The sequence below is a fragment of the Gallinula chloropus genome, assembly GCF_964237585.1.
Source record: "Gallinula chloropus genome assembly, chromosome: 6".
NCBI classification, from domain to species: Eukaryota; Metazoa; Chordata; class Aves; order Gruiformes; family Rallidae; genus Gallinula; species Gallinula chloropus.
The window spans coordinates 3,411,033-3,424,239 of NC_140091.1; the positions used below are offsets into that span (position 1 = coordinate 3,411,033).

General features: G+C 51.3%; 1 protein-coding gene across 1 annotated transcript in view; it reads right to left on the minus strand.

The window, feature by feature from the left end:
• NFIA (nuclear factor I A) overlaps positions 1–13,207 on the minus strand; it is a gene marked incomplete at its 5' end in the record, with an annotated part of 353,459 nt that overhangs the window by 240,176 nt on the left and 100,076 nt on the right. The window contains one exon of the mRNA XM_084266547.1: positions 4,130–4,661. Coding sequence (XP_084122673.1) covers positions 4,130–4,661 — 532 coding nt within the window. The remainder of the gene's footprint in view (positions 1–4,129; positions 4,662–13,207) is intronic.

The following is a 13,207-nucleotide window of genomic DNA, read 5'->3' on the forward strand; positions in this document are numbered from 1 at the left end:
GGCATATTGAGATGTGAAGTAAATTTTCACAGTGGCAGAAGTAAAGCTGGCTTCTTGCATCTCCGCTGGCTTTTATTCTGAGCGCAAACAAGAGAGACACACGAGCTCATGGAAATAAACCCCTACACCGGTGGTTTTTTTTTTTCTTAAAAGTTGGGGTTTTTTTAAATGTCCCACTGAAAGCTTAAAAGATTTTCCACGCCACAGATAACCTCACTAGCTTAATTCTCACCCCAAGCGCAGAACGCTGGCCATTCGAAAAAATAAGCCGGGCACCAGCGGCATCGCCTCCTGGCCTCCCATCCAGCTTTGTCCACCAGAGAAGCCTCTAAAAACTGCGACCTCTTGCAAAATTTAACTACTTCCATCACGAATCCATTCTCCAATCTGATCACATTAGCAGGAGGAACTCCAAAGCAGTAAAAAACTCCAGAAAGTTCTCGGTTGAGTGCCTACTAATGAACAAAGGTTAACTTTATCTAAAAGGTCAAATGCCTGGTGGCTAAGGTTGTGACCTTAACAACTTAAATTGTGACCTTGCCACGTGCCTAGTATATTGTAGATTCTGATACAGATCATCTGGTAAAGGACCGGTCATAAATTAGCTTTACTGTTCGACTCCCACAAAGAAAACGGTTTGCCACAATGGTTTCCAACTTGTCATTTGATACAAGCGCAGAATAAGTGAAAACTAAAAAGCAAACCCAAGTTCAGGGTATGAAAACGCCGCCTGCTTTTAGTTAAGCAGATTAGAAACTGCAAACCGAGAGCAATACTCTAGATTTCAATACATTTTTTGGTCAACCCCTAATTCACAAAACACCGATCTTCCTTTCCTTTTACCATTTCTTTCTCCCCCCCCCCCCTTCTTTTTTATTTATTTAAAGCGTAAATGACATGTAGTTTGCCCATTTGCATATTTTTGTTTTCTCTTTCTAGCCAGTTCTTAAGGAGAATAATTGATTTCAGTAGCTTTGTAAGAAGCACCATTTAAATCTGTGCACATGTGTTCCCTTACAGATGATAGTGCCTACTGAAGAAAAAGCGCGGATTCAAAGCAATAATTACTGTACATGTTTAGAAGGAAAGGGACATCTCGTTGCCGAAGTCATCTTGAATAAGGGCATCTTGGAAGGGAACAATCCCCCCCTTTTCTCTCCTCCCCCCCAAAAAAATAGATGATGGCGGGAGGGGGGACTGGAGGGGGGGGTGGTGGGAGAAAAAAAAACCCACAAGAAAAAAGAGAAGCGAGCACTCTGGGTGAAAAGGTCACAATGGTTTTTGGCACGTATCTTCAAGCACGTTTCGGAGTCTGTGCCTCCTGCCAATACTGGCAACTTCTCAAAACTTTTAAGGAGGTAAAAACATTGTTTAGTGTTTACAAATCTTCTGTACTATAGCAGATGCTTGTCAAATCCGCTATATGTAAGTTGACCAGCCTACCTAATATCTGCGCCGGCAACTTTTTTCCCTTCTAAACAAGCGGTCCATACATTTTGGGGAGCGAGGTCTGGTGGAGTTTGAGACAAAGGGCCCTTAATATTTTTTTTTTTTTGGTATTTTTTTTTTTTCTTCTTTCTCTCCCCCTTTTGTAATTTTCCTGTTGCGCACCCGGCACAAGCTGCCATTACTGCGGGTCTGCGGGAACCAATGGCTGTCAACTTGGCCAATGTTCAGGTGTAACAAAGACTGCTGGGATACATCAGAGGGGGGAAAAAAAGGGAGAAAAAGGGAAAAAAGGGGGGAGGAAAAATTAGGTAGCCTATACGGGAGGCTTTCGGTACACCTCTGCGAAGCCATACATGCTGCGCTACCTCCTAAAAAATAGCATTTTTGCCCCCCTCCCCGGTGAGGTTTAGCGGGGAAGGCGCCAGCGTACGCTACGGCATTAAGAGCACAATGCGATGCGTGCAATCAGCAAACAACGGCCGAAAACGCGGAGCGGTGCGGTCTGTAGGAGCGTGTTCCTGCTCACACAAAACCCCACATCTAAACCCCCACCACCACCCCCCCCTGCGCCCCCCTCCCAAAATAAAACCCCACCAACCAAACCCAAGCCCCAGCCCCGCGCTAAGTTTCCGCGGCAAACGTCGACTCCGAAGGACAATTAGTGCAATTGCTGCCTGTTGATGATGAAGAGAGAAATAAATAAAGAGTTCGCTATCAAGGCTACTGTTTGCCAACGGCGTGCTGATAAGATGGTGTATCCCTAATCACAATATTGAACTTTTATAACGGCTATTGCCCGACTGCTATAACGGGGAGAGGATCTCTCTAAGCTCCGCCAAGTACTTCCACACCCCTAGGTTCGGTCCTTTTCTCCCTGTCCTACCTTTCTGTGACCCTAGGCGCAAGGCTAAGCACCAAGGGCGTTGGGTTTTTTAGGAAACACTTCGTCATTCCGCTGTTTTTTTAATGGAGGAACACAATACGGACCAGCGCGTACCGGCACCACGCTATATATAAACCTAAATAATAAAAACCTGCCTGCTGTATAGCGGTACATAGCGGTTTCAGCTATGGGTATCAAAGCACTTTAAGCATATCTGGGGAGGAAACTGAGGCAGACAAAAGGGATGCGAGTCTCCAGTCTCCTTGGGGGCCGGTGACAGAACGGGAAGGGACCCGCAGCGCACCAACCTCCCTTCAGTTAGTCATTAATTACTAATCCTTTCACCGTGCCCCGTAATAAAGCGCAGAGTAAATAAACTATTTTTCACAATATTTGCCTACCTCCCCTTGGCCGTGAACGTGCAATAGGATTTATCACATCGCACCGACGTGCAAAGTAAATTTCACAGCTTATCTGTAGGAAATACCATAAGGATACTCGAAAGTTATTTCCGAACAGGGATCATCCCCGGAAGAGAAAAAGAATCACAGCGGCAACATTGTCTATTGCAACAACACCCACTGCGGGGGACGGGGTGCGGAGAAAGTTTGGGGGTAGCTAAAAGTTTCCGCGAGCCCCTCTGAAAGAAGGTGGCACTGGGAACGCAGCCTCCCACTGCTGCGATTTGCTCGGTGTTCTTACCGACAGGTATTTCTAGAAGTGGTTTCTAATGATGTGACTCCTCTCCCCTCCGCTCCTCTGGGTTTTTTTCAGCCCCTCAACTTGGAAGCCCGGGGCAGGGGGGGAACCTGTGCGCACAGGATGCGAAACCCGGGGCCTAGCACTTCACGCGCGCGCATTTTTCCGCGATATAATCGCTCGGGAGAACTACAATAGCGTATTATTTCATCCTGCCAACCTACTGCCCATCCTCTGGGCACGCCGCGTCCCTCCGCAGGCAAGGGCGCGCTTTGCGCTGGAGTCAGAGGTCCCCAAAATTTTTCAACTTCATCACGAGCAAAAAAACATCTTGGCCTCCCCCCCCGCCGCCAAGCACAGTATTATCACACTGGGGATTTGTTTCAAGACCTGCTCCACTGCTAGGTGTATAAACTGTGATGTTTCGGGGGTGGTGGAGGGGTAAAAGCCATTTCTCTCCCCGCAGGACTACCCTGGGGGTTGTTTTGTGGCCGTACAGACCTGACAGATAAGTTTGCTATCGAAGGACTGTTTTATCCATTCCCCCCGAGCCCAATCCTGCGGGATTTACACTCTCCATCCCCACGGGGTGAGGATACCTGCTACTCCTGACCCACAGGCCTCGGGCACCTTCTCACCATCTACTATTTTGTGCAGAGCATATACAAAAACTTTTTTCCTTTGTGTCTTTCCTCCCACTCTCCCCCCAAATAAAAATCAATCCGCTTTCCCACAAAAATCAGGATAAAGGAAGCCTCATGCGGCTGCAATCCCTCCTAGGACAACATTTAGGATAACACCTGCGAAAGATGCCCGAAACGCCGTTAACCCCGGGAAAACAAGAGCCGCTTTTACACGGCTGCACCTTAAAAGCCCATGAAAAATTAAAATATTTAAAAAAGGGAAAAATAAAAAGGAGGGTGGAAGGGAAGGGGAAGAGGAGGAGGGGAAATTTTGGCACTCTGCTCGCCACCCCGGCAAGGCGATAACCGGCATCCCCCGCTCCCTCCCCAACTCATGCAGCCGCCGCCGAGGCACGGCACCCGGCCCGGAGATTAAACCGAAAAGTTGGAGAAGGTGATATAGAAAGTCACTTACCTGCTGCGTGCACAAAGTATGCCAAATATAAATCGAGTTCCTTAACAGAAACTCCTATATGGTGGGGCTGTACGCACAGCCCGGGGTTAGAGCACTGTGGGGACTTTACAAGGCGCTCGCCATCAGTACTTTCGAGCGGAATACCTTTAAATAAAATCACCATAACAAGGTCCAACCTCCAGACCTTATCTGCCTGGCGAAGGCAGTCAATTCTTCTCATCTTGCCCTTCTGGTCTGGATTGGAAAGAACGCAACACGGAGGCTTTTTTCCTGTGACTGTGAGAACAAAATCCTCCCGAAATTCAGGCCTGATATCTTTCCGGAGCTTTGCCAGAAGTCTGGATGCCCATTTTTGCTTTACCTCGGGTTTTTCACTTAGCAGTTCGTCCTTCACGGCTCTCTCTTCCTCTTTAGACATGCGTTTTTCATGTTTTTTGAAGTATTTTCTTTTTCGGGCTTGCAGGTTGAACCACGTGTACGCAAACGCTCGGACGTGAGGCAGAAGTGCTTCGATGAAGGGATGAAATTCATCCTGAAAAAAGTTACAGAGAAAGGTTGGTGTCACCGAAACCATCAACACATAAAAGCCTCCAGAAACCAGGGGGGGCTTTCACGAGGTGGGATGGGGAGAATGAGGAGGGTGCTTAGAGGTTTTTATAGGACTCATACCCCTTGCCGACGGACCCCGGCCCAGCCACCGCCACATCCCCATTTCACCTCACGCCGGCCTAAAACCTCCGTTCCCAACTCCCCGAAAACCGGGTCCGACTTCAAACAAGCACCCAGCTGGAGCCGGTACAAGGATTGGGGACCTTTCAAAAACTCCATCTCTTTCCTTTTTTTTTAATTCTTTTTTTTTAAATAAAAAAGGCAGAACGAGTTAAAAGCTAAAAATCTCCCTGCAAGTCCACTTGCAGAGCGCGTATCTCCCTCTGCTCTCTCCCTGACCCCGCTGCTTGCGGTGTAGCCAGCGTATGCCCGCCAATTTGGCAAATCCTAAACATTTGGATGCCAATCAATGTTTGTATGGGGAAGTCTAAAGTATAGTAAAACTTTCCCTAAGATATATTTGGAAATCAGAGCAGGCAGTATAGTAAAATGCCAATATAGCTGCCTATACAAATACAATGAAGGGTGTTTTCTCTCTCTGTTTCCTAAAGGATGAAGGGGAGTAGGAAAGTCAGGTGGCCGATTCATCCCGCGCACGGAACAACAGCCAAGGCTAAAATCCTAGGAAAAGAAAGTCTCAGGATGTAAAAAAAAAAATCTAAAAAAAAATTTAAAAAAATTTTAAAATAGTTTTGTTTCTATTTAATCAAGAAGAAAATCCGATACACGGGCACATGAGGACAAGCCAAACTCTCAGCCTTTCGGGGAAATAAAAAGAAACAGGAAAAACTGGAAAACATGGTTTAGGGGAAGCCTTAGCACAACTTGCGCGGCTACGCAAAGATTTCCTGAATTTTTCTTTCCAGGTTGCCTTGCGTTTTCATAAAAGAAATTTTCCAAAGAAATGCCCTACTTGGAAAGTTAGTTTGGCCATCCAGAGACACTGTTTGCTTTGTGTAACGGCGAGTTTAAAGATCAGCCCTCTGCCTTGGCACAGAAATTATCCCGATTGAAATTATGCTGACAATTAAAAAAAGAGGGGGGGGGGGGAAGAAAGACAACCCCCTTCCCCGATTTTGTTATAAAAAATGACAATATATATCCTCCAGAAGTGCCACGCAAATCAGCTGGAGAGACCAAAATGTGTTATAAGGCACTGGGACCAGGCTTTTTGTTTTTCTCTGACTCAATGAATGACTGGACTCTGGGCTGCACATAAAAACGTGTATCGCCCGCGGGGCCTGATCCAGCACCGTGTGCTGGGGCCGACTCCGCTTCCAAGGGCCGAGTTCCTCCTTCTTTCAGGATTGGGCCCTCCAGGAGGGAAAAATAAAGTAATATGTGCGATATCCTCCCCCCCCAGCACCGTTAAAACCACCCGCTGCAAGGCAACGTTGGGGATTTTTCAGATTAACTAACTTTTTAAATTTTTTCTTCCTTCTTTTTAATTTTTTTTTTTACATTATCCCATGGAGCACATTTCCTACCTGAATTATTTCGGGCCATGCAAACGCGGCTATTAAAGCACACATCTTACTTCCTTTCACCACCTTATTTTAGCCTGAATTTTCTTTTCAAGAATTATGAAAAATAAAAAATAAATGGAGAAATCAGGAGTAGAAATGTATCAGTTATCAGTGAAACCCTGTTGCAATTCAAGACCTTCTGCTGACTTCCCAAAAGCTTTTGCTGTGCCAATTCTGAGCGGCCCCCCAAACTGTAAATACTTCAATCCATAGGTAACACCACAGCCTTTATTTTTATTTTTAAACACAAATTGTTTAAAAAAAAACTACCAAAAACCAGCACAAATGTTATTTCATTACGGCGCAGCAGAGCGGCTGTAATCACAAGTGCTACAAATGATTATTAAAATATAAGCAGGTAAAATAAAATAAATCACACTGGTGATTGGCACATTCCTCTTCTCTCTTTGCCCCCCAACCCCCCCCTCGCTTCGGCCTCCCCTTACTGGAAAAGATCATAGTTTCAAATTTCAATAAAGTTTAAAAAAGAAGGGGGGGAAAAGGGAAAGGGAAGAGATTGCTGCGAGTTTGCAGTCGGCAGATTCAAAAAAAGTGAGAGGAGGCATAATCCCAGCACATGGAGCTGCTCTCACCCACCAGAAACAGCTCTCAGGGCTGTGGGGGGGGGGATATTAAAAATTAATATTGTTAATAATAAAAATATAGAAACTCCAGGTTCCTACAAGCTATTAAAAACAATACACGCCCCCCTTTTGATGCCTCCTGTCCTTCTTCTTCCCCACTCAGGGAAAAGTCAAGGGATAAAAGGGGCCTTTTGTCAAGTGGAAGTTTATCAGCGAAGGTGCCGGGGCTCGACAGACCCACGATGAGCCAGGGGAGCGCTTCGGGCGGCCCCAGTTTCCCAACATGTCTGGGTGCATCCTGAAATATTTCAACTTTTCTGCTTTTAAGCAGCGCTTTGTCCTGCCTGTTCTCATGTGCTCAGGACTTTTTTTTTTTTTCCCCCTATTCTTTTTTTTTTTTGGCTCGATGCTGGATACTCTCCAAGAGAGAGTCGCTTTAACCTGCGCTAAAGCCGATTTCTACGTCGTGAACCTGAAAGGGGAGGCAATGAACAGCAGGCAAAAAAGAGAAGGGAGGAGGGGGGGGATAAAAAAATTTAAAAAAGAAGGAAAAAAGAAAGGAAAAACACTTTAAATACTTCAGGGGAACAGGGGAGGGGGGGAGAAATATAAAATAAAATTTTTAAAAAAGGTGCTTTTTGGTGTAAAGTGGGGGCTGAAGTAAACGAAGAGCACCGCTGCTCAGCGGGCGAGGTGTGCACGGTCCCTGTTAAGGCTCCAATGTGCCTTTTTCAAAATGGTGTACGAGGAGAAAAGGTTAATGACTCATAAACAGAGCAACTTTCAAACTGTCTTGGTAAAAACACGCGGCTCCGTAAAAAGAGGGGGGGGGGGGAGAAATAAAAGGAAAGAAAAACCCTCACCGCTTCAATCTCGACGAGCGAGGTATTATTAGCGGAGTCAAAGTGGAAATAAAAGCACTCGGGATGGATCAAACAAAATTGGGCTGGAAGCAGGGATGGGGGGGGGGGAGAGGTGGTGGTGGTGCACGAGCTGTTTCTGCACGGTACGATTACTTATTTTGGGGTTATAATAGGGCTCCCCCCCACCTCCCTTAAAAGAAAAGTTTTGGGAATGCGTCAGTGCGAGCGCGCTAACGGAGGTGCAGAGTTGTCTGCAGCCCTGCTGCACAACCCAGAGATTTCAAGTCGCTGGTGGAAAAGGAGATGATCTCTGCCTTCCCCAAAGTTAGCTGCAAGGGAAACTTTCGGAAAGTATTTGATAAAGACGTTTGGTTCCCCCCCTCGGCGTCTGACGGGTCACCTAAAAATAAAAGGCAGCAGGAAAGGTGGGAAAGGGAGGATAAGGAGGGAGTTTGGGTTGGGGTTTTTTGAGGGGTGGGTTGTTTGTTGGGGTTTTTGGGTTGTGTTTTTTTTTTTTATTGCACCGCTCCCCCAAAGTTTGAGGTTACAGCCCTGTGAGAACAGCCTGTTTCTGAGCAGCCCCTCAAATCTGGGACGCGCAAGGGTGTAATTGCTCGGACCAAAATTCTCCTCCGCTCTTCAGAAAGGTGTAAGAAAAGGAAAGAAAAAAAAAAACCCCAAAGAAAAAGCACCCAAAAACCCCCAACCAAACCCCACAAACTCCGACAAAAGAACCCCAAAACCCAGCCCGAAGGCACCCGCAATAACGTAACACTGCAAAGGAGTCTTTCCAAACAATATTATTTCTGCTGATCTTTTGAAATTACGCCAGCTACGGCGACCCTTGTTAATATTTTTTACAATCCATTTGCTTGTAAATCTATTAGGAGATGTGCATATGTTCCCCAACTATTTCCTAGATCTTCAGCAGATATGTAAATGGAACCTATGTTTGGATTTTTTCCTGACAGATGATACAAAATGCTCGTGCCATTTCAGTTCCAGTGCTTGGATAAATACGCTCATAACTAGGATTTCTGTTTGTTTTCCTTTTCTAACCCACTTTCAAAGGCTTCCCTTTAAATCCGAACCAAAACTTAACGCACAGGCATGAGGAGAAAAGGAGGGGAAGAAAGAAGGAAAAAGAAAAGAAAAAAAAAAAAGAGGAAAAAATAATAATTAAAAAAAATTCTCTGCCTCAAAACTCGTATCAATAAAAGCTCCTGAAATGAAAAACAGGGGATCGGTGGCGATTGCAAAGGGCTTCGCCCCCTTTTTTTCCCTGCAGAAAATGACAGAACCACCTAATTGAGCCTTCGGAGGGAAAGAGTTTCTCAGGAGGCCTCTAATCCTCGTACGACTTTCCCCAACGCGCAACAAGAACGTGAGGCGCCCACAACTGAGTGAAAGCTCGGCGCCTGGCTTTCCTCCTTCTTTCTTAACGTTAAAAGATAAATAAATAAATAAAATGGGGGAGGTAAGGAGGGGGGGGTGGTGTGTGAGTGGAATAAGGGACACGGGGACAGGGAGCAACCAGCCCCTGGATTTTATTTCCTCTCCTTAACGTGCAACCGGGCCTACCAACCCCCCAAAAAAATGCTACACGTGCAGGCGCAGAGGGACGCGGGTGCGTCGCCGGCCCTACGAGGAGCAGGATCGCTGTCCCCTCCTGCCAGAGCAGAGCTGACAAAACCCAGGTATTTATTTTGGGGTTTTTTCCCCAGAGTTGAATTAAGAGAGAGACACAAACTTTGGGCTTGGCAGAGCATCCCGTGTGTGTGTGTGTCCCCTCTGCACAACTCCCTCCCGCTCCCATTTTCCTCCCGCCTTTAATCAAGTGGACGGGTTTTTTAAGCCCCGTGGAGTTCTGCGCTCCCGTCGGCCTGACTTCTTCCACACTACACACACCCCCCTACACACACACACAACCACCTCCTTCCCCTCCAGGAACCCCGAAATTTGGGGGTGCCTGGGGAAAGAGAAAGCTGGGGGGGGACGGACACCCCTGTGAGGGAAGGGGATGAAACTTTTGCAGCTCTTGAGGCCGCCCGGGCAGGCTGCTTTCCCCTTCGCTCCTCATTTTTCTCACCTTTTTCCCCGACAGAAAGAGCCCGGAGAGGCTTTCTCACCGGGAGAGAGAGAGGGGGGGAAAAATATATTCAAATTAAATTAATAAGAATAATGTAGTCAAAAATCTCCTGCAGGAGGAAATAATCTGGGGTTTGAGTCCACCACAAAGCATTTCCTCGTTAAACCATTATATCCTGCTAATTGAAGGTGTGTAATTTAGCGTCCTGCAGCAGTGCGCGGGGAAAAAGGCGGGAGGGGGGGAGGTTTGAGGGGGGTGCGGGAAGCCCTCCGCGGCCGCGCAACTCGAGGGCACCGCGGGGCGACACCCCCCCATACACACACACAAACACCTCCCTCCCCGCCCTGCCCCGTCCCGTCCCGCCGCAAGCGGGGGGCGCAAAAGTTACGCCGAGTCCCGCGGGGGGCCCGATCCGCGGGCGGGAGGGTCGCGGGAAGGGAGACGACACACGCGGGACAAGTTTGCGGGTGCGTGTCTATGTGTCCGTCCCTTCCCCGGTCCGGACCCCAGCTGGGGTAGGCTACGCGGGTTTGCGCGGCTGCGGAGGTTACTCCGCGCAGGGACGGCTGCACCGCGCCGCACCGCGGGAGCCTACCCGGGTTGCGGGGGACGGTCCGTCTCCGCGCCCGTGGGGAAGGGAGGGAAAGGCTGGAGGGGGGGGTGGGGGGGGGAAGGAAGAAGGCGGAAACACGGAGCCAGCGGGGCCGATCCCACCCGCGTCCCCCGGCCGCGTAACCGCGAGTGCGGAGTCCGGAGCGGGCGGGCGGGGGGGGAGAGTGGGGTGTGCGGGCCGTGCCGTGCCCGGCGCCCGGGGGCTGGAAAAGGCGCAGCGGCTCGCAGCGCTGCCCCGGGGCCGCGGAACCGAGCGGCGGTGCGGGGCGCTCCGGCGGGGGAGACGCGGGCGGCGGCGGCATCGATCGCGGATGACCAAGCACGGCGGGGCCGTGCGGGGCGTCCCGCAGCACCGCGCCTCGCTTCTATTCTCCCCCCACCTTCCTCAGCCCCCCCACCCCCACCCCCCCCCATTAATTAAACCATTAATAAGTAGGCGCCATTAGCCATGTGCCGACACAAATGGCCGTGCGGGAAGGGGGGTGGGGGGGGTGAGATGCAAGCGAAAGGCAACAAAGTTAGTTTCGGCGAGCTGCGTTTCTGCCCCTTCCCCGGCGCGCACACACACGCACCCCCCGCAGCGCCGGCCCCATCGCGCCCCGGCAGCCGCTTACCTGGGTGAGACAGAGCGGAGAATACATGACTGCTGCGGGGGGCTGCGGTTTGGAGGTGTGCGTGTGCGGGGAGAGAGGGAGAGAGAGAGGGGGAGAGAGAGAGAGGGAGAGGGAGAGAGAGGAGGGGAAAAAGAGAGAGAGAGAGAGAGGAGAGGAGGGGGAGCCCCGAGCCTGCTTCTTGCTTTCACATTTCCAACTCTGCCAAACTGCAGCCAGCGCGGAGCCGCTCCATGAGCTGAACTTTAACCCCGCCTCGACTTTCCCGCACTACGCGCTCGGCATGCCTGCCCTGCGCGCCGTTAAAGGCATAGCGCACGCTGCGCGCCCCTCCGCCGCCGCGGCCCCCGTTCCGCGCCCCTCCGCGCCGCGCCGCTCTGCGCCGCGCCGCCCGCTCAGCGCTCCGCGCCGCCCGCCCGCCCGCGGGGGCGGGGAGGGGCGGGGAGGGGGCTGCGGCGCCGCCGCCTCCCTCCGCCCCGCCGCCCCGCAGCGCGGGCAGCCGCGGAGAGGCGAGCGGTGGTCGGCTCAAAGTTTTCTTGTTTGGGGTTTTTTTGGGGGTGGTGGTGGGGTGTTGGGTTGGTTTGTTTGGGGTTTGGGGTTGGGTTTTCTTTTTTAATCCTTTTTTCTTTTCCCGAGGGCTGCGGGGCTGCGGCTCCGCTCGGCCCTTGGTTGGGAAAAGGGGGGGGCGGACGGACACACGGCGGGGACGGGGGGGGGGACGGACACGGCGGGGACGGGGGGGAACGGCGCTGCCTTCACAACTTTCCCCAGCCCCTTTGGCACTTGTCGTTTCAAATCAAGTGCTTTATGGTCAGGGGTGCTTATTCCACTTAAGAAACAAAAATAATGAATTTACAAAATAGCGACGCAGCGATTCTTCTGCGCGTCGGGATCGCTCACACCACCCCCCCCCCGACCCCCTTGCGCCCCCCACCCCCCCCATTTACTGATAAAATCACTCTATAAAAGTGAAGCGTTTCGAATTAAAAATACACCCGCGCCTCCTGCCACTTCTGGAGCGCATTGTTTTGGCACCGGCAGCGTTTGGGTTTGGGGTTTGGATGCTCTCCAGCCCACTCGTGGGGACTCGCAGGGTGTCCCGGGGAAAAAAGAGGCGGGGGGGGGGGGGGGGGGTGGGAGCGGCGAGTGTCAGGGGGTGTCCGTGTTTCCCTTTGGGAAAAGCGTTTCCCACTGATGCTGGAAGCGGTTTAGGTGACCCCCGCGTCCCCTCGCGTAATGACCCGGGGTGGACACCGGGAATCATCGCATCCACACGGGGGAAAAAAAAAAATCAGGCATACACAAGGAGCTTGTTTGCGGGAGGGGGGCGGCTGTGAGTAGAGAGGGGTTTGCGCTGGCCTCCGCCCCCGCGCACCACCACCACCACCACCCCCCCATCCCTTTCCGCGCTGCACCGCTCCCAGCCTTTTTGCGGTTTGCAGCATTATCTTTAAGTAACTTTTGGCGCCCTTCGGGAGACTTTTGGCCGCGGGACGGCTGGTTGCGCCCTCTAGGCAGGGACCGCGGTCAAGCGCAGCCTCTCCGCAACCGCGGACAGCCCCCATTCTCTCCCTCCCCCTCACCCCCCCAAATAAAAAGGAGGGGGGGGGGGGCGAAAGCCAAAGCACCATCTCCCCACACCCCGCGGTGTTTTGCAGCGCTGAACGGGTGGGCGCGCAAGTTGCTGTTTTTCCCCAACTCAGCATTTTGCCAAGCACACTTTAAAAAAAGAAATAATTTTAAAGTGCTTCTTATTTTCCTCTTTTTAAGAGAAAAGCGCGCTTTTTTCCTCCCCGCCCCGCGTTGGGGGGGGGGTTTTGGGTGCTAAAGCCGGAGGTTTCCGCGGCTCCGTCCCCGCCAGCGGCCCCGTCCCCGCGGGGCGCCGCCAACTTCGGCGGAAAAGGGAAAAAAAAAAAGAAAAAGAGAAAAAAAAATGATGAAAAAAAAAAGGCGCGCCCCTCCCCCCGGGGGAGTTCAAACGTCGCAACACCCACCCCCGCGGCTGATTGGACAGAGCCCTGCAACGTCACACCGCCCCGCCCCTCCGATTGGCCCCCGCTGCGGTCCGTCACACCCCGCGCCCAGCCGCGTTTCTTTGTGCGCGGCCGCGGGCGCTCCAGACGGCGCGTACGGAGCCGGCGCGCACGTACGGGCGGACCCTCGGCGGGAGGGGGGGGGGGGGGG